At 44.4% G+C, this 26,709-nt stretch overlaps 2 protein-coding genes and 2 pseudogenes across 2 annotated transcripts; 1 reads left to right on the top strand and 3 right to left on the bottom strand.

Moving 5' to 3' along the window:
* Positions 1 to 325: 325 nt before the first annotated feature.
* Positions 326 to 1,373, bottom strand: LOC134367975 (melanoma-associated antigen B10-like; annotated as a pseudogene).
* Positions 1,374 to 12,651: 11,278 nt separating this feature from the next.
* Positions 12,652 to 13,689, bottom strand: LOC134367632 (melanoma-associated antigen B10-like). Its single transcript, XM_063084375.1, has one exon. The coding sequence runs from the start codon at positions 13,687 to 13,689 to the stop codon at positions 12,652 to 12,654; it is 1,038 nt and encodes a 345-aa protein (XP_062940445.1).
* LOC134367974 (grpE protein homolog 1, mitochondrial-like) lies at positions 13,688 to 17,931 on the top strand (annotated as a pseudogene).
* A 5,117-nt stretch (positions 17,932 to 23,048) lies between these two features.
* On the bottom strand, positions 23,049 to 24,095 carry LOC134367519 (melanoma-associated antigen B10-like). Its single transcript, XM_063084260.1, has one exon. It carries the CDS (start codon positions 24,093 to 24,095, stop codon positions 23,049 to 23,051), a length of 1,047 nt encoding a protein of 348 aa, XP_062940330.1.
* Positions 24,096 to 26,709: the final 2,614 nt, after the last annotated feature.

The raw sequence follows: 26,709 nt of genomic DNA, 5'->3' as shown, positions 1-26,709 counted from the left end.
GAAAATGCCTAATTTGCTGTAATGCTATCTTGTTCCAAATCACTAAATACAATGAAACATTTCTTAATTTGTTTTACAAAATAATAAGACTTTTACTCTTTAATTTGGTTCACAGCAATCAATGTTTAAGCAATGTTATTCACAAACTTATATTCTGAAGGTACTTAAACTTCTTGATTAAAGGAACAATATTTTAAAAAAATTATCTAGGAACACAGACCAGAACAGGAAAATAAATGTTATACACTGTGTTGTCACCAGCCACACCCTGACTTTCCAACTTAGAACACGGAATTCTCTGTTCAACCACAAAGTGAAGAATGCCTCAGACTTTACTAGGGGTGTGAGGAGCTGCTGGACATGGCCCTAGAACAAGCACTGGCATGGTACTATTGCGAGCTCTAGCTGCAACTCTGGCTTGGGCTCTCTCTTCCTTACCTTTCAAAGCCTCTTCATACCATAATGGAAAGGCACTGGGGATGGTATTATGGACCTTGGCTAAAAACTCAAGAGCTTTCATCTTGCTTGTTTCAGTGTGGGCTGTCAGACCCCAGAGGAATTCATAGCTTGGAGGATCACTATCAGGCACATGCCGGTATTCCATGTAATTTTCCCACACCAAATCTCTAGTAATGAGCTTCCTGTGTTCCCCAAAAATGAAGTGATCCCTCCCCTCATATAATTCCATAACATTTAATATTTGCCATATTTGCTCCTCAGTGATGCAATTACCCTTTGTGGAAATCACACACAAGATAATCATCAGCAGGCCGGTCTTGGGCACACCTCCATCATCTCTCAGCCTTGCGTCACTGCTTGTTTCCAGCTTGTTGACAGGGACATAGATGTGCATATTGGGCTCCATTTTCCTCATGTCAAGGCCAAAGATCAGCTCCAGGTGCTCAGAAGCTCTACTTGGGATCTCAGGGTAGTGCCTCTTGTGCATCTGGATTACATTTCTCAGCATATCTCTTTGAAATGGGCTCTTTCATTTGATACTTGTACAGCAGATACCAGATCAATAAAAGCACCTTCTCATCAACAGGATCTTTGGGCAGGTGCTCAGTGGAGTGCTGGGCCTGGGAGGATCTTGGCCTTTCTTCCACTTGGTTGTTGGCCCTTTCGTTAGCTCTTGTATATGAAAGAGCTGTATCAGTAGTGGCGGTGGATGGGGCTCTCCCAGGCCCTTGGGGATTGCTGGCTGCCCCTTCAATTGAGCTCTGGGGAATACTCTTTCTATGAGAAGAGGAAGTGGAGGAAAACTCTCCTCGCACTCCTGCAGTGGCCTGAGCACCCAGCAGCTCTTCAGGCTCTTCTTTGACCTGATGGCGTTTCTCATGGGCACGGAGCTTACTCTTCCTTCCTCGAGGCATGATGAATTTAGACAGGAACAGTAGGCAGGTAGGCAGATGACTCAGTGACCTAGAGGAGAAAGGAGAAGACGGTTAGCCCACTTCAGCCGGGAGACACCTCCTTGGCTTTAGCTTAGGCCACCTCTGCAGTATTTCTTGAAATTACTGCTCCAGGAACCCACAATGTTCCTATTCCCTGATCTGCCTGTTCCCTGAAGACCCTGTGGAACTAACTAAGGTATGCCCTAGGTTGCTACTTGTCAGATCTGCCTGGGGCTTACTGGAGATTAAAGCAGTGGCCCTTTTCTTTGGTAGGAGAGTCTTTCTCTCAGTTCACATTAAGGGTCATCACCTAACTTATAGCAAGACCTGGGGTGTCTCTGACCTCCTGCTTTGATGCTGACCCCTCATTTCAAATCCCTTATCTCTCTGACAAACCAGAGGATGAATTGAAGGGAACTTCATCTGACCACATCTGCCTGGAGACACAGAGGGATGAAAGCCCAGGCAGAGCTTTGTAGGACTCTCTGTCCTGGGGTAATTAATGTTCTCAGTACTCACTTCGTGTTCTCACCTTGGCTTCTGGGAGGGCCCAGGATCCCTCCCTCTTATGAACTTAGATATATTCCCTCTGAGCAAGGCCCTCACATCCCTGAAAGCCCCGAAGAGACTGTCAGGGATGCCACAGCCTAATATATCTGCTACATGTTATGTCAAGTCTGAAGGCATGGATGGGACTCTGTGACTCTTACTGTTCTGGGGTGGATAGTCCCCTCAGTCCTCACTCAGGGTCCTCACACTGACTGCCACATAAGTTTGGGATTCCTCCTTCTAATGACATAAGGCTGCCCCTCTCAGCCCAAAGACCTCAGCTCCCTGAACCTCCCCCGACCCCCAACTACAGTGTGAGGCAGTGCCTCCCCTCACAGCCTTGCCCCTGGCCTCCCTGGGCTGACAGTGGGTGTGGGGCTTTGTGAGTTCCCCTTCGTTCCAGGTGGGTGGTTCCCTGAGACCTGGGTCATTATCTCCGCTTTGACCCTTAGACTTGCCTGGGACTCATCCCTCTGCTGGGTTGACACCACCCCATTCACATTCTAAGCCTTTCGCTTCTTTGAGACAGCAGAGGCAAAAGTCAGGTTCCTTACATCAATCCACCCTCAGCCACATCCTCTCAGGACCGAAAGTAAGGACGGGGCTCTGTAAAATCCCCTCTGTTCTGGGGTTGCTGGTTTCACCAGACCTCACTCAGCGTCTTTGCCTTTACTCCTCCCAGACTCTGCGGGACCGAAGCCTGCGCCGGGTCCAATACCCACATCCCTCTCAGTCTCCTCAGTGGGAATTTAGAAGAGGCCTGGAGACCGTGAAATCGACGATTGCTGTGTGGTTCTGTCAGAGCTGACAGCAGGGGCAGAACTGTCTGGGGTGGGCGGTCCCCTCACACCGAACTCAGGGTCCTTACTTCATTCCGGGCAGGATGTGGAACTCTCCCTCAGCCCCTCTCAGGAACTTGACACAACCCCTCTCACACCAATGCGTCTCTGAGACCTCAAGGCGGATATGAGGACGTAGCCCTTCCAGCAAACCTTGCCCGGGCTCCAGCAGTGCAGACAAAGGGGCGGGCTCCGCAGGGCCCACAGTGGTCTGGAGTGAGCGATTCTCTCAGAACTCACAGAAAGGTCTTTTATTGACTTGGGCTGGGACTCCTCCGTCTGGTGACCTGAGTTAGCCAGCCTGGAACAAACGCCTCCCCATAGCACTCTCCTATTTTCAGAGGGTGAAGTGAAGGGGCTTCTGAGCCGCACAGCCATACGGAGCCTCTTAGACATGACAGCATGTGCGGGTCGCCGTGCTGCCCGACTGTTCTGGGTGGGTGCTTTCCTCAGAGATCACAGAGTGCCCACATTGACTTCTGTTACAGCTTGGGACGCAACTCTCTGCGACCCTGAGGCCAATACCTGGGTAAAATGCCCTCACCTCCTTGAACCCCCAGAGAGAAAATTCAGAAAAATCAGACAATCCCTGCTCAGCATCTAAAAGGACTGACAGCAGGGGCGTGACTCTGTGGGGATCATTCTCTTCTGCTGTGGGGATCCCCTCAAACTCATTTAGGGACTTTACCTTGACTTCAAGCAGGACCTGGAGCTCTTTATACTGGTGTGATGCTGCCCACGTCAGATCAAGGCATTTACTTCCCTGAAATGCCAGAGGTAGAATTCAGGGGAAACTTTCCAGCCACCTCTTTTGGGGGATTTCCAAGGCTAACAACGGGGATGCAGGTCTGTATCTTTCCCTCTGCTTTGGGGTTGGTGCTCACTCAGAGTCCTCACCTTTACTTCTGTTATGAAGTAAAGGAGTCCTCCCTTTGCTTGCCTCAGCCTCACACTCTAGTCCACAGTTCTTACTTCGCAGTTCTAGATTTTGCTCCATTTACTACAGATCATGGGATAACTTTGAGAATTGATGATGAAGAACCTAATTTTTAATTCATAATTCAATCAAGTTGGGCTTATTACAGTGATAAAGATATAGCTTTGTATCCCCCATTTACCTGTCACCCCCAGTCAATTAAACACCATCTACAATGGTCCTTCATCCCCTTTGTAAAAGGTTGCAACAATATACATGCTACTAATATTGATTTGATCAACATATCTCAATGCTGAACCCCAACTATACGTATAATCAATTTTGATTCAATAAATTTTTTTTTAAAGTTCGCATATTGAGCCAGCCCCCTATTCCATTCAGTAACTAGTAGCAAGAGGCCACCAAACACAACCAAAGGACATCTTCTCTACAGTGTGCAAATAAGTCAGGAACAATGGAGAGCAATCTGAGTTGGTGATAACATCTTGATCCTTTCTCAAGACATGTCCCCAATCAGCCCTTTACTTGCAGAGTCAGTGAGGTATTTAGCTTCAGGGAGACCCCCTCCCATATCCTCCTCCTTACTGCTGCACCCCACTTCCATGACTCATTGGTACTACTTGCCCTTCTTTAACTGTTGCTAATTACCAGCCCAACCCACTAGCACAGCCTCAACCTAAGAGTTGGGAGGGGCATATCCACGAGGAATAAATATCCTTTCTTTTCGGGCATTAAGGCTGCTCTCAGCCCCGGTACACTGGCATGGATGTGCTAAACCACCAGAGCAATGAAGAGATGTAGCTCTCCCAGAATCCATTAATCTCATCACTAGGTGATGCAGGGGAGCTAGCTATACTCTGCCTGACAAGTGGGTGGGGGACATTCTAAGGGAAAGTGGAGTGTAGGGCATGCCTCTGATCTAGTCACTCAATAGATCTGCCCATTCAGATCACCCTACAAATTCGTGCTGGCAATGATGATTCAGAGACTCGCAAGCCTATTCATGAAAGTTGTCCAAGACACCGCCAGTTTCCCTGCATAATCTCTTTCTGGTCCCTTTTCTACCCTATGCAGGACTCTGGATACAGATCCCTGACTACCATCTGCCATTGGCTCTTTGTACTTGGATAAGGTTGTGCCCTTTCCCATGAATTCTGGAGTTTGCTCTTTGTCCCAGTCCTCCTGATTTCCTCACTAACTGTGGTTTTCTTCTCTGGTCCCCTTTCTTGGCACCTGGTTATTTTGACCAAATCCTTCTTTCTCAGTATAGAAAGAAATGTCTTATAGACAAATCAGAATTTTAAAGCATGGGCCCATAGGTGCTCGAGATATTATTGCAGAAATTTTACTCCTTATAAGTGAGGGAACAATATGTATATCGTTATAAATACAGGTTAAAAATCAACAATATTCTTTTCCACCACATGTATGTAAAATGAAACTAGAATATATTCAGAAATAATTGACTCAAGGTGTTTAATTTTGGTCACTTCTGGCAAGGGCTGAATTTTGGAGAAACGTTGTAAGGAAGTGGAATTGTGATATATCCATAATGTTAGAATTTAAGCATCAAAAATATATACACGTTTTCCTTTAAGTAACAATAACAACAGAAATAGTAGCTGTGTAGTATTCAGATAAAGTCACTACTAGTGAATCTAATAGAACAAGCCTGAAATATGAAAGCCTTAACACAATGAAAGTTTATTTCTTATGCACATAAAATATGATGTGGGCTGGCAGGGGGGTCTTCAATGTCAGATTACCTAGGGATCCAGCACGTGGCTCCACATCTCAACATGGGATCTCCCTGTTTACTGCTGAATAGACCGGAAAGCATAGAAGTGGCATCCTGACTCTCAAATGCCTTGGCCTGGAAATGACACACAGTTTTTCTATTCACATTTCCATGGCAAGGGTAGCCACATGACCCTTTCTAACTACAAGAGGACTGGGAATGTAGTATCGCTGTTTACCCAGGAAGGAGAGCAAGACATGGAGTGGATCAGCACTTGCAGACTCTTCATAAACACTTGCATAGTAGATGGTCAGTAAGTTGCAACTTTTATAATTTGTATAACAAAAGCCTTCTTCCTTTTTGGAGAAGTTTTTGATATGGCCGAAATTGCTTTGCAATTTTCCAAATTTTTCTAGCACATACTATGTGACAGGCAGTTTGAAATGTAGGATCACATGATTGGATAAGGAAAATTTGGTATATATACACCATGGAATATTACTCTGCCATAAAAATGAATGAAATTCTCCTATAGTCACCAAATAGATGAGCTTGGAGAAACATGTTGAGTGAAATAAGCAAAGCACAGAGTGATAAATACCACATGAACTTACTCATAAATGGGAGCTAAGACAGAAAGAAAGAAGGAAAGAAAGACCACAGTGGTGTGTTCAACTTGCAGAGGGAGAGAACATACCTTGGGATACAAAGTGAAGTGGGGAGGGAAGAGGTGAGAAGGGAGGTTGGGGATAAATGGGTGGGGGAAATGGGGGATAATTGCAATTTGTGGTAATGAGCATGCTGCCAGTATAGATCTTGCCTTCACATATTGGGCAAGAGGGGTGACAATCAGCTTTGTATCTCATGAATATTCACAACCAAAAAAAATAAATAAATAAAGGGTCTCTGCAAATTAAAAAATGTAGGATCATACCAATTTTCTAAAGGACCTGATAAACTTCAGTAAAGATGGTTTGCCACTTGTCACCAAACAGCACCTTTCTCTACTGACCATTGCAATAATCTCAAAAGCCAGAAAATTTTCCTCTTCTTTTTAGCTCCCAGCTTGTGAGTCTTTGCTACCTACCACCTGATGAACGTGCCTGAAATCTTGTGCAGGTGTCTTTACACACAATGAAAATGTAGAATTTTCTCCTGTGCAGCTACAGAGAAGAGGCAAAAGAATGATGATGATTTTTTTTTCTTTTCCTATCATAGCTGGTGTGTCTGCCAGGGAGACATTTTCCTCATCGATGGTAGGATGAATAATTGCTTCATAAAGATGCCCATATCCTTGTCCCTGAAAAGTAAATATGTCATGTTATATTGCCAAAGGTACTTTTCACATACATTTAGGATATGGAACCAAACTTACAGATATTATACTGGGTTATCCAGGTAAGACCAATTCTCAGAACATGAATATTTACAAGCAGAGCACTTTCTCTGGCTGGTGGCAGAAAAGAGATGCAGCAGAGGGAGAATTTAGAAAGATTCCAAGTGTAAAAATATATATATAAAGATTCCAAGTATGAGAAGGATTCACCTGCTATTGTTGACTTCAGATGAAAGGGCTCACATGAAGCGACTAGAGAGAAGTCTCAAAAATCTATGCAGCTCCAGCTGACAGTCAGTAAAGACAGAGGGCCTCAGTCTTATGACCTTAAAGAACTGGATTCTGCTAACAAACTGAATGAGGTCAGAAGGAAATTCTAATAGCTGCACAATCAGAGGACAGCCGGATGAAAGCTTGATTTGAGCCTTGTGAAAATCTAAGTACGGAATCCATCCTTCACACCTACAGAAATATAGATAATAAACCCTACAGAGATAATAAATGTGAACTGTTTAAAACACTAAATTTGTGGTAATTCTCACAGCAACCATAAAATCTACCATAGCTTCATGGGAAGACTAGAGTTTTAAGATCTCAGCCTCTGCATATGGTTGCTACACAGTGATTTCCTTGGTCTTTCCTCATCTAAAACTTAGGAGGGAGATTTTGGTTTATGACCACTTAGTTAAGCTCACTTATTAGTGTATGGATTCAGTAGCCAGATTCAAAAAGCCAACAGATTAAAACCTTCTCTGTTTCTAATCTGATTTACTTTCTAAAATTTCCACTCTATATTTCAGTATTGTATCTCTGTTTCAGGGTATAATACCAGTAATTTCTTTAGCAATTCAGACTCTCCTCACCAGAAGATTTGAAAACACTTTGAGAGCATGGTGGAGGTACCCAAGGAGATGAAGAGGTGTCTAAGCTTCACTGTCTGAGGTTAAAAATTACAAGGAAGGGTCTGTTGCTGTCAGAAACTGTCCATGGTGAGGGATGGGACCCCCGGGAAGCTGGAACCTTCTATGACAGTGATGGAGTTGGGAGGTATTGTCCTTCCAGAACTGATGTGGAAATCTGATCCCCAATGTGGCGGTGTTGGGAGCTGATTGAGTCATGGGAGTGGATCCCTCATGAATGGATTAATTGCTCTCCCAAGGGGATGGGGTAGTGAGTGAGTTCTCAGTCTATTAGTTCCCAGGAGAGGTGGTTGTTTAAAAGACCTGGCATGTCCCTCTCTCTCTCTTGCTTCCTCTTGCCATGTGATCTGCTTGTACTTGACGGCTGCCTGCCACTTTCCACCATGAGTAGAAGAAGTCTGAGGCCCATGCAGGACATATGTGTCCCAGAATTGTAAGCCAAATAAACCTCTGTCCTTTATAAATTACCCAGTCTCAGGTATTCTGTGATAGCCACACAAAGCTGACTAATATAGTCAAGGAGAAACAGGTGAGTCTGGGCTGTCTGTTACCCTGGAGTAGGTGCTGGCCCCAAAGAAGGATGCAGTGAAGAGCTGGCCAGTGGGTCAGTTCTAGTTTGGACAGTATGGTGGACACAGTGGGGAAGACCCAGAGGACAGGTTGTAATGCTGGGACCAGGGCAGAATCAGTGATCTAGGAGCCCCAGGATTAGGGGCAGGAGGAGCTCAGGCAAATGAGGCCCACAGGCAGTCCGAAATTGTATTTGATGTTCATTTTCACATTCCTTCTTGAGGCCTGATCTTAGTACTTGGCCACAACATCTATTTTCATCACCTGAGAGATATCATAGAGCAGTCAGAACAGAAATGAATAAATAGACCCAAGATCTATCTCAGGCTGAGAGGAGAGGAAAAGTGTGGGCTGCAGCAGTATTCAGACCTGAGGTCTAGTCTCAGCACTGTCTCCTATAAGCCACATGAACTTGGAAAAAAAGCAAAGTTCTACAAGGTTCAGGTTCTCTGTGAAGTAGTCTTGAGGTAGACATCTTGCTCCCTGGCTCATGTAATCCTTGCAAAGTATGACTGTTGGAATTTAACTAATTTATTCAAGGCACTTGGCAAAGTTCCGGCATGTATTTGGGTTCCTGACCAGTTATTACTATTATATCTTTGGTTTTAAACACTACGTACCTCCTCTCCTGAAAATTTTTAATTTATTCTTTAACCTGGAGATGTCACGAAAACATGCAGTGCTCTAGGACATGGCACACCAAATCGGTCAAAATTTTTCTTAGCAAGTAAAAGTTACTTACTTGCTAAGAAACTCTTTGAGAATATGGATAGATGTAGATAGATAGACAAATACATACATACATACATACATACATACATACATACATACAGATATAGATAGACTGATTGTGGTTTGGGTGAATCTTCCCTAACCCGGTGCAACTCAAGGCTCCTAGAAAATATGTCAAGGACTCCCTCATTCACTCCCATCAAAACAGCTATCCTTTGCCTTGAGGTAGACAAATCACACTAAAGATAACATACTTTAAATACCCTACTAATGGAATGGACTCAAACATGGTTTGAATGTGTCCCCCATGAAATTATATGTTGAACATTTAATTTCTCATGCAACAATGTTCGAAGATGAGGCCTAATGAGAGGTGATTAGCAATAATCAGCTAAAATGTATATCGACAAAATAAAATTTAAAAAAGCCATGAAGTCTCTGCCCTCATGAATGGATTAATGTTGTTATCATGGGAGTGGGTTCATTATAAAAGAGCGAGTTCAGTCCCCTTTTCTCTCTCACCCTCACACCTTCCCCCATGGAATGACACAGCAAGAGGACCTTGCTAGATGCTGGAACCTTAATCTTGAACTTCCCAGTCTCCAGAACAGTGAGAAATAAGCCCCACCTGCATAGAAGGCAGGACCTCATGCTGCTAACAGCAGGCAGGCCCCAGGAAGGTGGAAAACCCAGCCAGCCACCCCTGCCACACATTCCCAACCATACAGAAGGCAGGACCCCATGCCACCAGCAGTGGGGAGGCCTCACACAGCTCCAGCAGAGGTGGTCCAAAACAGCCACCACCACAGCATCTACCATCATAAGGACAGCTTGCTACCACAATAATATTCACAACCACCATGCAGGAGGCCTACTGCACATTTTACATTATTGGCACAAGAAGAGTCACTTGAGGAGCCTGGAAAAAGAAGAAAAAATCTTTCTACTCAAAGTCCACTCCAGAGTAAAAGAAGAAGCAACTGATCTACAAGATGACCAGAAATCGACATAGAGATAATGGAAATCTGGGTGGGGGTTGGAACTGAAAATATGATATTGCCAAAGGGATTTAGTAACTCTCACATACCAGACCCTACAGAAGAGGAAACCCCTGAAATGACTGAAAAGGAATTCCTAATAACTATCTTCAGGAATCTCCATGAGATAAGATAGGATCCAGTTGGGCAACACCATGAAGTGAGAAAAAATATCCAGCATATGAAGGAAGACATTTACAAAGAGAATAATACCTTCTAAAAGAATGTAACAGAACTCCTGGAACTGAAAGACACATTCAGTGAAATAAAAACTTCTTAACCAGCAGATTAAAACAAGCAGAAGAAAGAACTTCCAAACTTAAAGATAGTCTTTATAAAATAACTCACGCAGACAAAAAAAAAAAAAAAAAAAAAAAAAAAAAAAAAAAGGAACAACAAAAATGAAAAAAGGAGTTAAAAAATGAAGAAAGTCTAAGAGAACTGGCAGACAACTTTAAGCACACAAACATTTGAATCATGGGTGTTCCAGAAGGAGAGGAGAAAGGTAAAGACAGTCAAAATCTATTCAATGAAATAATAACAGAAAACTTCCCAGGTATATATAGAGAAAGAGACCTTCAGATCCAGGAACCTCAAAGATACACAAGCAGATTCAATCCAAAAGATCCTCTCTGAGACACATTATAGTCAAACTGGCACAGCTCAAAGACAAAGAGAAAATTCTAAATGCAGCAAGAGAAAAGTGTCAAGTCACTTATAAAGGAGCCTCCATTGGACTAACATCAGACTTCTCAACTGAATCTCTACAGGCAAGAAGAAAATAGAATGACATATTCAAAATACTAAAAGAAAAAAACCGCCAGTCAAATATACTGTATCTGCAAGGCTATCCTTAAGAAATAGAGAGGAACAGTCTATTTCTCAGACAAACAAAAATTGCAAGAGTTCATCACCACATGTCCAGCCCCGAAAGAAATCCTCAAAGGAGTCCTGCATGCGGATCCAAAAAACAATAATCACTGCCATGAATTCACAAGTAAGAACAAAACACACTAGTAAAACACAAATGCAAGTGAGAAAGATTAAAAAAGAAACTAAATCTTACAAACTCAAAAAACCCCCACAGACAGCGATGATCAATAATCAAAGAAGAAAGGAACAAATAATATGTTAGCATTTAAACAAAAAGCTAGAAAGTGCCAGGAATAAGACAATACTTCTCAATCGCAAAACTAAATGTCAATGTATTCTACTCCCCACTCAAAAGACACAGAACTGTGGTTAATAAATATCTTTTCTTTTTAAGTTACCCAGTCTCTGGTATTCTGAAACGAAACAAAGACAGTCTCTGTCTTTCCCAGACAAGAGCAAAGAGTGCCAGCAGAGTAGCTTCTGAGAATCCCATGTCAACATAGTATTACTCTTATTATTCTGACACTTATTAGAGATTATGTGCATAGAACACCTAGTTTGTGCACTGTATTCAACTGCCCTGGAGTGGGGGAAGCACAAGACACCTTTCATTCCTGCCCTAGGTGGAGATTTCTTTCTGGTTTCTGCATGATCCCAAGCCAATTGCTATAAGTAGTTTTCCATTCCAGGCTTTTAGTCTTTCAAGACTGGACACAACTTCTGAGAGCATGGCCACTGCTCTGGACACAACTTCTGAGAGCATGGCCACTGCTCACTACACTCAGATCCTCATCTGACCCACCACCCAACTTAATTTAAAATTGACTTGCACTGAAGAACTTGCAGTTTCCTAAGGCAAAAAACCCACTTGCCTCTTGGCATTTACACTTGATACTGTCATCTGGACATCCCCCCACCCACCCCTCACTTCCTCACTCTTTCTTTGGACTTGTTCTTTAGGTCACAGGCTGTAACTTACCATATTTCTTATATGAGGTACTTCAAAATGTTCGTGGAAAATAATAAAAGAAAATATGAATCTTTCCATGAACTTTTTGAAGTGCCCTCCAATAATATCTGCTCCTAGACTCTAAAATTCAATGAGCACAGGAAGATCTTGTTTATCCTGACATTACCAGTACTAGCATAGATCCTTCCAAAGAGCAGATGCTCAATTAATGTTTTAAGAATAAATGAGCCAATGTGCAAGAGGTCTAATTTCTAACAATGTAATTAATTATACATTCTCAAATGATCAAAGCATACCTAAATATATATCTTTTAACTTTAAACAACATCAGAGTAGAAGTGAATAGGGCATGCAATCATTACCTATATTTTACATTTTTTCTGTGTCTTAACCCCAACTATTACGCTGCTGAGTTCTTTCATGTTTCCAAGGAAGTGCTTAATTTGCTGCCATGCTATCTTGTTTCAAAACACTAAATAAGATGGAGAGTATCCCAATAGTATTTACAAAATAAAAAATTGCTTATTCTTAAATCTTATATACAGAAAAAAATGTGCAATGTCATTCATAAACTTGGATTCTGAAGCTAGTTTAACCTTATATTAAAAAGAACAAAATCTTTTTTTAAAAGTACCCAAATTAACACATAAAACATGATCACAAACGTATTATATTGTCAACAGCCCAACCCTGACTTTCCATTACATGGAATATGGACTTTCTGCAACCACAAAGTGAGGAATGTCTCAGACTTTACTAGAGCTGGGAGGAACTGCTGGGCATGACCGTGGAACGTCCACTGGCCATGGCACTCATGTTAGCCCTGGCTGTGAGTCTGGCTTGGGCTCTCTCTTCCTCATCTTTCAAAGCCTCTTCATAACAGGATGAAAAGTCACTGGGAACTGTATTATGGATCTTGGCCATAAACTCAAGAACTTTCATCTTGCTTGTTTCAGCGTGGGCTCTTGGACCCCACAGGAATTCATAGCGTGGAGGATCACTGCTGGGTACCTGTCGGTACTCCAGGTACTTTTCCTTCACCAGATCTTTGGTGATGAGTTTCCTGGGCTCTCCAAAGATGAAGTGCTTCTTCCCATCATATATTCTCATCATATTTAACACTTCCCAGACTTGCTCCTCAGCAGCGCAATTGCCCTTCATGAAGATCACGCCCAGGATAGTCATCAGCAGGCCTGTCTTGGGCAAACCTCCGTCATCACTCAGGCTTCCATCATAGCTCATATCCAGTTTGTTGATGAGGACATAGATGTGCCTATTGGGATCTGCTTCTTTGATGTCAAGGCCAAAGATCAGCTCCAAGTGCTCAGAAGCTCTCCTCAGAATCTCAGGAAAGTGCTTCTTATATATTTGGATTACATTTCTCATCATATCTGCCTTTGTAATGGGCTCTTTGATTTCATACTTATATAGCAGGTAACGTACCAACATAACTACTTTCTCATCTACAGGGCCTCTGTGGAAGTTTTCTGTGGCTTCTGGGTCTTGTGTGCATCCTGGCCTTTCCTCCACATGGTTGCTGACATTTTCATTAGAGCTTGTGTATGAAACAGCTACAGCAGTAGTGGTAGATCGGGCTCTCCGAGGCCCTTGGGGATTACTGGCTGTCCCAGCAAGTGAACTCTGGGGAATACCCTTGAAACGAGCAGAAGAAGAGGGTGCGTACTTGTCTTCCTCTGCTACAGTGGCCTGAGCACCCACCGGATCTTCAGTCTCTTCTCGTGCCTGACGGCGTCGTTCCTGGGCACGGACTTTACTCTTCTGACCTCGAGGCATGATGACTGTTCAGGTGCAGCAGCCAAAAGGGAAGGTGATCTGGTACAAGAGAAAGGATGTGATGGTATGTGCCCACTCAACACAACGATATCACTTTGGCTTTATTAATGGCAACCTCTGCAAGTTTTCCTGCGTGCGCTACTTAAGGAACCCACAAGGCCCCTATTCTCTGATCTGCCTATCCCCTGAGTAGCCTGTGAAATGACTAGAGTGTGTCTTAGATTACTACCTGCAAGATGTGCCAGGGGCTTACTGTGGGGGTGAAACAAGGCCTGGCATGTCCTGGCTTTGTGGAGGCCCCTCTGTTCTTCGTAGGAGGTTTCTCTCTGGGGCAATCTTCTTGATTTCTGGCAGGTTCTGGGATCCCTCTGCTCTACCACTTCACGGCTGAACCCTCATTTCAGTGGCCTCATCTCTCATCTATACTGGAGGAGAAACTGAAGAAGAACCTCATCTGACCACACCTGCCTGGAGACACCCAGGAAGACAGCAATGGAAAAGCGCTGAGGAACTCTCTCTATCCTGGGGTAGGTAGGGGTCGCATTCCTCACTCATCTTGGTTTCTGGTAGGGCCTGGGACTCCATCCTCTGCTGACCTGAGATCTATTCCCTCAGAGCAAGGCCCTGATATCCCTGAGATCCACCTGGAGGAAGTACAGAGGCCTCAGCCTAACAAATCTACCCCACAGCCCATTTTGATCTGGAGTGGATGGTTCCCTCAGAACTCAGGAGCCGCTCCTCTGCTCTTGTTGGGACCTGGAACTCCTCTGCTGGCCTGAGGCTGACACTCTGGTCAGGTGAGTTCTCACCGGGAGAATTAAGAGTGTGCTCCATCAGGGCATCCCTATCTAAGGCCTGTCAGCAATCTGACAGGGGCCTATGTCTTTTGGGATGGAGGGCCCCTCAAACTTCACTCAAGTTCTTTACATTTCCTTTTGGCAGGCCCTGTAAACAGTCCCTCTGATAACGTAAAGCCCTTCACATTTTTGAGAAGCCAGTAATGGAATTCACAATGTGTCACATCCAGCCACTTCCACCTGGGGACTCCCTGGGCTGAGAGCAGGGGCGGGACTCTCGAGGAAACCGCACTCTTTTGGGGTGGGTGGTTCCCATAAGTCTCACTCAGATCCTCACCTTTGCTTCTTTTAAGGTCTGGGACTCTTCCATCTGCTAGCCTGAGGCCGTAACTCCGGTCTGATGCTGTCCCTTCCTTTAATCTTCAAAGGGGGACTTCAGAGAGTGCTGTATCTGTGTTCTTTGTCGGAGGTCTGCCACAGCTCACCGCAGGGGTGGGGCGCTGCGTTACACGCCCTCTCACCTGGATAGTGAGGACCCTCGCACCTTGTCACAAAGGGTCCCACCTCACTTCCTGGCAGAGCCTCCTGACTTACCTAGCACCAATTATTTTCACTTCCCTGACGCCAGAGGTGGAACGCAGGGTACGTTACATCCGGCTACTCCCATAAGGAGCTTATCAGGCCTGAAAGTAGGAGCCTGAGTTCCGCGGGGCCCTTTGGATCTAAGGCGGATAGTTCCCTCAGGTGACTCAGGGACTTCACCTGCACTGCGGGAAGGCCTGGAATGCCGCCCTCTCCTGGTCTGATGCCAAAGGCAGGTGCAATGCTGTTACCTCCCTTCATCTCGGGAATTCAAAGGGCACTGCATCAAGCAAACCCCGTCCAGGGCCTGCCGGGGCTTACATGAGGTGTAGGGTTCTGCCAGCCAGCCTCTTTTCTGGCGTAGGGGGTGCCGTCATACCTCTTTCAGGGACTTTACCTTAATTCCTGACAGGGTCTGGAACTCTTCTGGAAATTTCTCCTCCGCTGACCTGATGTCGAACTGCCGAGAACAATGCCTTCTCTTCTCTGAGAATTCAGAGGGAAAAGTTGGGGAAGCCGATTCCAGCCACACCCCTATGGGCCTCCCAGGGCTGAGAGCATGAGTGTGCTCTTACGGGTGAGGGGGTGGCCTCTGTTTTGTGGTAGAATTGGACTTTGTCGCAACTCCTATAGGGGTCTTTCACTGACTCTTGGGAAGCCTGGGATTTTTCCTTCTCCTTATCTGAGTCAGCCAGCTTTAATCCAAGCCCTTCCTCCCAAACTACCCGCCTTACAATCCCCCATCCCAGTCTCCAGAGGGTGACGTGAGGAGCACCTGGGCTTACTATCCGGGCATGGATTTAGAAGAGCTAATGGCAGGGTAGGGCTCTCTATTGGGGTGGGCAATTCTTTCAGAACGTCCTCAGGGTCTTCACTTTTACTTCTCTTAAGGTCTCGGACCCCTTTTACTGTGAGAATGAGGATGACATCTGGTCCCAAATCCTCGCCACACAGTCAAAGGCGATATAAATCTCACTATAGATCATGTGATAACTCTGGGATTAGCTAGCACAGAATCTTTTCATCTTAATTTTCAATTCAACTAAGTCAGAGTTATAATAGTAACGAAGATAGGGATTTGGACTCCACAAATACCTGTCACCCCCAGTCAATTTAACAAGGAACTGCAACATCTACACTGGTTCTTCATCTACCCTGGAAATGTTTGCATTGAAGAACAACCTCTGTGTCTGGTGGCAACAGACACAGCCACAAAAAAGACTGCCCTCTTTTCTGCAATGAAGTCAGGAACAATGGGAGGCAATCCGAGCTGGGGATATTATCTAGATCCTCTCTCAAGACATGTCCCCAACCAGCCCTTTTCTTGCAAAGTCAGTGATGTAATTAGCTTCAGGGAATTCCCCTTTCCATATCCCCCTCCTTGCAACTGCACCCTGCTTCCACTACTCCTCAGTACAACCATATCCACAGGGGAAGAAATATCTTTTCTTATCTGGCATCAAGGCAGCTCTCAGCCCTCACACACTGGCAAGCATGCACTGAACCACTAGAGCAGTGAAGAGATGTAGCTGTCCAAGAATCTATTAATCTCATCACTATGTGATGCAGAGGAGCTAGCTATACTCTGCCTGACAAGTGGGTGGGGTCATTAAGGGAGGGTGGGGTGCTGGGCATGCCTCTGTTCCATTCACTCAATACATCTGCCCTACGACTTCGTGCTCATAATGATGCTTCAGTGATTCCCAAACCTATTCACGAAAGTTGTCCAAGACACCACCAGTTTCCCTACCTGCTGTCCTTCTGGTCCCTTTTCTGCCCCATGCTGAACTCTGGATACAGATCTCTGACTACCATATTCCATTGGCTCTCTGCACTTGCTTTAGGTTGTGATCTCTCTCACGGATTCTGGAGACTGTTCTTTGTCCCAGTCCTCCTGATGTTCCTCACTAACTGTGATTTCCCTCTCTGGGCCCCTTTCTTGGCACCTGATTATTTTAACCAAATCTTTAATTCTCAGTGTAAAGAGAAATGTCTTTTTGACAAATCAGAATTCTAAAGCATGGGCCCACAGGTGCTCAAGATATTACTGCAGAAATTTTACTTCATATAAGTAAGTGATTCTGTTCATTTTCTGTTCACCTTATTTAGAAAACAAGGAAATACAAATTAAAATAACAGTGAGACAATATGTTTTCAATCAAGTTTTACTAAAGTTTCAAAGGTTGATGAGGTTTGACGGCAGCAGGCAGCAGAAGTCACAGTGATCAAGCTGGTGCAGTGCAGTCTCCCAGCTTTGGCGTTGTCTCTCAGGCTGTCTCCTAAGTTCTTGTGCACAGCTACAAAACAAAAGAACAATGGCCAGAACTTGGAAGAGGGCTCGTGTCAAAATAAACAGAATGCAGATTCTCCCTCTACAGAGAAGATCCTCCTGGAAGAGAAGGTCAAGTTAGAAAAGCAGCTGAAAGCGACAATGGAAAAATATCAGCGAGCTTTGGCAGATACTGAGAACTTGCAGCAGAGGAGCCAACAATTGGTGGAGGAGGCAAAATTATCTGGCACTCAGGGCTTCTGCAAGGACTTGTTGGAGGTTGCAGACATTTTGGAGAAGGCAACACAGTGTGTTTCGAAAGAAGAGATTGAAGACTATAATCCTCACCTGAAGAACCTCTATGAGGGGCTCGTAATGACTCAAGTCCACATTCAGAAGGTGTTCACAAAGCTTAGCTTACTCGAGGTGAACCCTGTTGGAGCCAAGTTTGACCCTTATGAACACGAGGCCTTATTCCACATGCCAGATGAGAGGAAGGAGTGAGGCACAGTGGCACTAGCTAGCAAGATGGGGTACAAGCTGCAGGAGTGCACCCTGAGACCTGCCCTGGTATGGGTGGTGAAGGAAGCGTAGCTGCCTCCTGCACAGATTTTTGTTTTTTTAAGTCACTTGCTATAACTCTTGAAAGGCTGCTTCATCTTTTCTCATCTAAGAATATGTTTGATCCTTTCCCCAACCGTGTTGGAAAGCTTAAGAACCTGGTAGATAAACTGGAAATTGAACCAGTTGCTCAGTTGTGTTAATGAACTCTAGTTTGGGAGTCTGAGTCTGTAACTGATTTTTAGTGCTGCATGTTTAATAGACCCACCTCCTTACAGAAGAGAGTCAAGGGGACACTACAGGACTTCCAGAGTAGCATGAATAATAACTTGCTCAAACTCTGGTGATGTCCAAGTATTCTAATAAAAAATCTTCGGGAAAAATAAATAAATAAAAATAATTATAAATAAATAAAAGGACGATAAAATAAAATGCCTAAGAGAGCTTAATGTATTCACATACGTTAATAGGTGAGACTATAAATTGGTACAACATTATTGAAGTAGAATAATATCAGCAATATTTATGAAATTTTTAATCATCAGATTCTTTCCACTTTAATTCAATTTGCACTTTTCTACATCTTTTCTGTAATAAAACAGACGAATTTGTCCAAGAATTGATGTTCTGTGACATTGATATCAGTTCTATTAATCACAGAAGCAAATGGGAAGCAACTCGTGGGTCTATCAGGAGATTGGTTAAGTTAATTTTGGCACACACAAAATTTAGAATTCTAGATAGTACATAAAAGAGTGAAATAGATCTCTATGTGTTCTGGGAAAATTCTGACTTCATTTTATTCGGTGACAGAGGCAAGAGGCAGAACAATATTGATATCAACGTATGTTAAAAACTCACAGTGTATTTTTCTAGCATGTGTGTAACAAAAAACTTAGAATAAATTTCAAAATACTATTATACAGATAAAGTATGTACAAGTATGAGACATAATGGGAAAAGCCTGAAACCTGGAAGGCTTAACACATTAAAAATTTATTTCTTATGCAAAAAAAAAAAAAAAAAATGATGTGGATTGGCAGGGGGCCTCAGCTGTCAGGTGACTCAGAGATCCAGGGTGATTCCATTATGTGGCTCCATAATTCAACACGGGCTCTCCATATTTGCTAATGAATGGAACAGAAAAGCATAGAAGTGGAAAACTAGCTCTTAAATGCTTTGATCTGAAGGGTAAAAGCATACTTCTGCTCCTATTTTACTGTTGAGGGTAGTTGCATGAACTTTACTAACTACATGTGGACTGGCAATGAAGTCACCATATGAACCAAGGATGGAGAGGAAGACACAAAGTAGATGAACACTTACAGTCTCTCCAATTAACTGTTACATTGTAGGTTCTTAATAACAAGCTACTATTATAATTTGCTATGATAAGAGCCCCCTTCATTCTTAAAGGAGTTTCTGAAAATACCAAATATCCTTGCTACTCAACATTTCCTAGTACCAATATGTCACGTGTTTTCAAATTCATGATCGCACAAATTTTCCAAACAATCCTGTAAATCTCAACAGGGAGCGTTCACCCTTCTCCACTCAACAGTACCTTTCTGCACTGACCCTTTCAATAACCTCTAAATCTCAGTAGACTGACAGATTTCTTCTTTCTTTTGGTGCATGCAGGTCTCTGCTACCCACCAGTTGATGAACATATGTGAGCACTTGTACAAGTTCACTTAGGCGCAGTGGAAAACCAGGATTTTTTCCTGGGGCAGATACAGATAAGTGTAGAGAGAGATGATGGTGAACTATATTTTCTTTTCTCATCAAAGCTGGCATGTCTCCCAGGGAGACATTTTCTACATCTGTGGTAGACTTAATAATTGCTCCACAGACATTCCCATACCCTTATCCCTGATACCCATCAGTATGTTATGTGACATGTTCAAAGGCGTTTTGCAAATGTAATCAAAATTATAGAACTGACCTTAAAAATAGGGAGATTATACTGGATTGTCTGCATGGGCCCAGTCTAATTACATGAACCATTACAAACAAAAAAATTTCTCCATCTGGAGACAGAAGAGAGATGCAGCGTAGAGAGAAGTTAGATTCCAAACACGAGACCGTTTCCACGTACTGTTTGTGATTCAAGAAGTAGGGGCCCCAGGCAAAGACTAGAGAGAGGCCTCAAGGAACTATGGAAGCACCAGCTGACAGCCAGCAAGGAAACTCTTCCCACTCTTACAAATCTTCATAGAACTGGATTCTGAGAACAGCCTGAGTGAGTCTGGAATGAGATTTTACACAGTGCTTCCAGTAAGAAGCCAGGCTTTGATGGTTTGATTTGGGCTTGTGAAAACCTGAGCAGAACCAACACATAATTCTCCCCTACAGAAGTGCAAAATAATAAATGTGTGTTATTTTAAGTCCTAAATGCATGACAATTTGTTATGACAACATTGGAAACTATTATATCCTCCTAGAAAGTCACCAGTGTTTTGCAGAATCCAGCTTCTGGAGATGGTTTCTACACAGCGATTTCCTCAGTTCTTCCTCATCTAACCCTTAAGAGGGAGGCTTTAATTTTTTACCATTTAGTTAAGTTCACTCATCAGTGTACTGATTCAGTGACAGCCTTAAGTAAGTCACGAAATTACGTTCTCTTTCTTTCTAACCACACCTGCTTTCTAAAACCTCCTCTTTAACTTGAGGGTTATATTTCACAAACCAGTAGATTCTGTACCAAATATGACTCTACTCACAAGTACATTTGAAAAAATCTTTGTGAGTGTGGTTGAAGCACCCGGAGCAGAAGAGCAGACACCTAAACTTCACTGTCAAAATAAACAGTTACGTGGAAGGGACTATTGTCATCGGAGGGCCTCCATGGTGAAAGATGAGGTAGGGGATGTCTATAGGGAGTTGGAATGCTCTAAGTCAGGAAAAAGGAAGGAAGGTTATTCTGGACTTTCTTCGCCACAGCAAGCAGGGTGCAGTCTTCATGGAAGGAAGCAGGGAAGAGCTAAACAGCAGGTCAGGATGCAGATTTGGGCCTGTGGGCCCACTGGGGCACACTCAGGGGAAGAGCAATGTAATTCAGGAAGTGCTGGGTCTGTCCCATGTGCCGGCACCTGGGCAAACTCAGCTTTCAAAAAACCCTGATGCTAGGACCAAGTGGACCCTAGCAAATGAGACCCATAGGCAGTCGCCAAATATTTAGTTCTCATTTTCTCCTGCATTTATTACACCTGGAGTTAGTACACCGGCCCCAGGTTCCTCCTTTCCATCGCCTAGAGGCATTCTGCAGTAGTGAGAAGAAAAATGAAGTAAGACACATAGGGTTGTCTTAGGCAAGGAGGGGTGGGAACAATATGTGCTCTAAAAGAATTCAGACCAGGGTTCTAATTCTGACACTTGTGAGCTATGTGAAGTCAGGAAAATAGCTAATTTCTATGAGGCTCAAGCTCTTCGTGAAGTGAGCTTGATAAGCCCTGCCGTGCAGGATTCCGGGGATGAATGTAATGCATGAAAGCCCCTGACACAGTACCTGGAATCGGTTGCATTTTTAGTACCTGGCAGTTATTACTATTATCATTTTGAGACCAGACCCTACCGAAATCTGCTCTGTGATGTTTTTTTTTTTTTTTTTTTGTAAACCAAGAAATGGCAGAGAATTTGTATTCTGTGACACAGCACACAAATCAGTCATAACACTGCTTAGCAAGTGAAACTCAGTTACTTACTATATGAGTTTTTGCAGTTATATTTTCACTGTGAGTGTGCGGGAGTACTCCCCAACTCGATATAACTTAAGGCTCCTAGAATTGGTGTCAAAGGCTTACTCCTCCATCCTTTCCAACTGTCCTTCCATACAAACCATGCCTATTTTCATTTATGTCACTTCCATTAAGAATCTAGCCCTTAATAGTTTGCCAATTATACTGAAGACAACTTAATAAAATGCCATTTTAATAGAGTGGGATCTGTATCTGCAAGGCCAGAGTGAGTATTGCCAGCAGAGTGCCTTCAGAGTATACCTACGTCAGGTTATATCACTCTTATTTCTCAGAATCTCACTGGGGCTGATGTGCATAAAACACATCGTCCGTGCACTGCACTGGGAAAAGGACACTGAGGAAGGATACAGGACACCTTCCATTTCTGCCCTAGGAGATGGATTCTTTCTGGTTTATCCACGACACCAAAGTAACTACTAAAAGCAGTTCTCCATACTAGGCATTAGTCCAGGACACACCTTTTTGAGGATCTGGCCCCTGCTCACCCACCCCACAGCCTCATCTGACCCATAACCCACACTAACTTAAAATGAACCCATTTTAAGGACTTGCTGTTTCCTGAGGTTCCAAATTCACCTGCCTCAGGGCATTTGCATTTGACTGCTGTCAATTGCATCCTCCTACCTTATTTTGACTTCTCCTTTATGTTTTAGGGTATATCTCACCATCTTCATTACATGACAGATGCTCTTAGACTTTAAAATTCAGTGGGCATAGGTGGGCCTTGTTTATCCTTAGGCTCCCTAAATTAGCACAGAACCTTTCAAAGGGAAGATGCCCAAATAATGTTTGAGAAATAAATAATGAGACAGGGTGCAAGAGGTCTAATTTATTATGACGTAGATGTAATTTTTCCTATATTTTGAATATGGTAACCATATACATGAATGTATCTCCTACTTATACAGAACAGACTACAAATGACAAGGAAATACAAGAATTTATAATCCTTTACTTTTTTCACACTATTTCTTGATCCCAACTAATTTGCTGTTGTGTCTTTTCACATTTCCAAGGAAATGCCTAACCCACTACTATGTTATCTTGTTTGAGATCACTAAATAAGATGGTAAATTTCACACCTGTTTCTACAAAATAGTAAAACTCTTATTCTTAAAACTCATAGACATCAATAAATGTATGACTTATCACTCATAAATGTGGATTCAAAACCTACTCAAATAAATAAATAAATAGATAAATAAATAAATAAACCTACTCAAGCTTTCTATTAAGAGGAACATTTAAACCAATATCCAAGTTACCACATAGAACAAGAACACACACGTTACACACTGTGTTGTTGCCAGTTTGTACGCCTCACCGGAACCTCCACCAATGAGAACATTAGCTCTCCTCTTCAACAACACAGTCAAGAATTTTCCTCAGCCTTCACTTGGGGCAGGAAAAGCTGCTGGAAACGGCCCTCGAACGAGCACTGGCCATGGCAGCAGTACGAGCCCTAGCTGCAACTCTGGCTCGGGCTCGCTCCTCTTCATCTCTCAGAGCCTCTGCATACAAGGATGGGTAGGCACTAGGGACGGTCTGATGGATCTTGGCGAAAAACTCAAGAACTTTCATCTTGCTGGTTTCGGCATAGGCTCTTGGACCCCACAGGAATTGATACCTTGGAGGATCACTGTTGGGTGCCTGACGATATTCTAGGTACTTTTCTTTTACCATATCTTCGGTGAAAAGCTTCCTGGGTTCCCCATAGATGACATGCTTCTCCCCATCGTATAGTCCCATCACATTTAGCACTTCCCAGATTTGCTCTTCAGTGGCACAATTGCCCTTCGAGAAGATCACAGACAGCACAATCATCAGGAGGCCAGTCTTGGCCATGCCTGTGTTGTCATGCACTCTTCCATCACAGCTTCTTTCCAATTTGTTGACAAGGACGTAGAGGCTCCTGTTGGGATCGACTTCTTTCAGGTCAAGGCCAAAGACCAGCTCCAGGTTCCTAGAGGCTATGCTCAGGATCTTAGGGAAGTGGTTTTTATCCGTTTGGATCACATTTCTCAGCATGTCTGCCTTTGTAATGGGCTCTTTCTTTTGATACTTGTACAGCAGATAACGGGCCAGCATTATAGCCTTATTTTCTACAGGGTCTCGCTGCCTGTGCTCCGTGGAAGCCTGGGCCTGTGAGGCATTTGGCTTTTCCTCAACTTGGCCGGTGGCGCCTTCATGAGATCTTGTGGAGGAAGCAGCTGCTGCAGCAGCAGTGCTGGATGGGGCTTTCCCTGGCTCTTGCTGATCACTGGGTGTTCCAGCAGCAGATGAACTCTGGGAATCTTCTTTGAAATGTGGAGAAGAGGAAGAGACGGACTTTTCTTTCTCCGCTACAGTGGCTTGAGCACTCTTCACACCCTCGGGTTCTTCTCGAGCCTGGCGGCGTTTCTCACGGGCACGGAGCTTACTCTTCTGACCCCGAGGCATGATGACTGTGGTCAGAGACAGCAGGCAGGAGTGTGGGACAGAGGGCAGATGATTCAGTGACCTGTAGGAAAGAAGATGAGATGGTGTGATCCTCCTCAGCAGGGCAACACCACCTTGGCTTTATCAAGGGCTACCTCTGCCGGTTTCTCGGAGGGCATTACTCAACGAACCCACAACCCTCCATTTCACTGATGAGTCTATCCCCTGAGGACCCTGTGGAAGTAACTAGGGTGTATGTTAGGCTGCAGCTCTCCCGTGGTGCCTGCGTCTTACTGCGGCTGACAGAGTCTGGCAGGTCCATACCCTGTGGAGCTTCCTCTGCTGTGGCGTAGGAAATGTTTCTCTCAATTCACAGTCAGGGTCATCACCTTGACTTCTGGCGTGACCTGTGATTTCTCTACTTAAGTGCTTTGACCCTGACTCCCTCATTCCAGAGCTCTCATCTCCCTGATGCCCTGGACTGGGAATAGAGGGAGAATCTCATCTGACCACATCTGCCCAAGGACACCCTGGGATGGCAGCAATGGCAGAGCTCTGTGATGTCCTTTCTAGGCTCTGTAATTAGACTTCTTGGTCCTCACTCAGAATCCTCACATTTTCTTCTTGTAGGGCCTGATTCCCCTCCCTCTGCTGGCCTCAGACTTATTCCCTCCAAGCAAGGCCTTCACATCCCTGATTCTCCTGAAGAGGATATTAGGGAGGTCTAAGACCTATCTTCCTCAGGGACCCCATCAGGAATGACACAGTATGTAAGGCTCTGTGAAACCCCCTCTGTTCTCCTGAGTATTATGCACTCAGAAGGACACAATTGCCCAGGGTTTCCTAAGGCTAACCACAGAAGTAGACCCTGCCTCCCTCAGTCCACACTTTGACTTGCCAAAGGGCCTGAGTAACCTCCTCTTAATGACCTACCACCACCCTGAATGACCTAGGCTCTCCTCCCCCTGTGGTCACTAAGGACAAAGTGAAGATACCTTAGCCTCACCGTTCTGCAGAAGAGCTACCAGGGCTCATAGTAGTGTTGGTGCTCTGTGGAGATCCTTTTGCCCTGGGGTAGAAAGTCCCCTCAGTCCTTGCTCGAGGTTCTGAACTTATCTCTAACGTTCACGGAAGAAGATTCCCTCTGCTGAACTGAGTCATCTAGCCTTAGAACAAGGCTCTTATGCATCCTCCCCCCAACCCTGCGAGAAGGTGAAAAAAAAGATTCACCTGCAGCCTTACAGCCATGCCAGGGGCCTCCTGGGCTGACAGCAGGGGCGGGGCTCTGTAAGGCCTGCACTGTTCTAGGGAGGCTGTTTTTTGCACAATTCAAATAGGTACATTTCATTGAGGCGTGGCAGAGCCTGAGACTCCTTTCTCTGCTGGCCCGAGGCGAAAACCCTGGTGAGACACCTTCATCTCCATAAGCCGCTAAAAGTTGGAAGATGGGTGTGTCATTTCCACCAGGTGCAAAGCTCTGCAGGGACCTCTCTTTTATGGGGAGGGGGAATTCCACTGAACTCATACAGGGCCCTTCACTGGTCTTTGGCAGGTCCTGGGACCCTCCCTCTGCTGGCTTGATGCCAAAACCCAAGTCCAATGCTGTCCCTTCCTTGATTCCCCACAAGGGTAATTCTGAGGGCGATATCTCGGCCCATCCCTTCCAGGGACCTTCTGAGGCTGACGGGAGGGGTGGGACTGGAGGACCGTCTCTCTTTGGGGGTAGGGGGTGCCTTAAACCTTACTCGACGTCTTCGCCTTACCTTTTGGCTGAGTCTGGACGTCTCCCTCTGCTGACTAGACGCTAAGTGTCTCACGGCAAGGTCTCGCGTCCCACAGACTCCAGAGGCGGAAGTCAGTGTGTGCCTCTTCCGGTCACCCCTGCGTGGGGCCTCCCAGGGCTGACGGCAGGGGCGGTGCACAACGTAGGGAGCGCGGGGTTCTGTGGTGCCCCCTGTGTTGCGGAGTGGGTGGTTCTGTAAGTCCTGTCCTCAGAGGTAGATCCCCAGTTTGACTTCTGGCTTCACTGATTGAAGGATCCTTGCGGAAATTTCACCTCCCTATAAGCTCTGGACAGTTTCTCAACTTAAACCCTTACACATAGTAAGTTTGCTTCCCAGGCATGACGTGAGGTGGACAGGCTGCGGCACCAGGTAGGGGCACAGAACAGGTTCTGAACCATCCGAGAAAGTGCACAGTGACCATGGGGTCCCTTCACTAGCCGAATGTAGACATCTCGGAACTTTCTGTTCTCAAAGGTTTAACTTCTACAGAGAAGACGCACATGTGCAGAGAATTTTGTGAGACCAAGGTCTTTTCACTTTGTCCAGCGTTGCACTGTACTGTGTAGTGAAATTCATTTCATTTTAGACTTCATTGATAGTAATAAATATATTATATCCATGTTCTAATATTACTGCTTTGTGCATCAAGGCTCTTGGTTTTATAGTAGCGATCCATACATCATCTCTCAGAAGTCACTTATTCATTTGAATAACCCGTGGACTTTTCCTTCTGATTTTCTAAAATGATGGTTATATTTTCAGCCACAAATTTCTAGTTCTTCTTAATATTCCTAACTTTTATTTGTTTTTATATTCTTGTCCTCTGGCTATGTGCATAGCACACTGCTTCG

The sequence above is a fragment of the Cynocephalus volans genome, chromosome X (assembly GCF_027409185.1).
Source record: "Cynocephalus volans isolate mCynVol1 chromosome X, mCynVol1.pri, whole genome shotgun sequence".
Classification (NCBI taxonomy): domain Eukaryota; kingdom Metazoa; phylum Chordata; class Mammalia; order Dermoptera; family Cynocephalidae; genus Cynocephalus; species Cynocephalus volans.
Note: the sequence above shows the minus strand (reverse complement) of the source record. Positions and strands in the feature narration are given on the sequence as shown.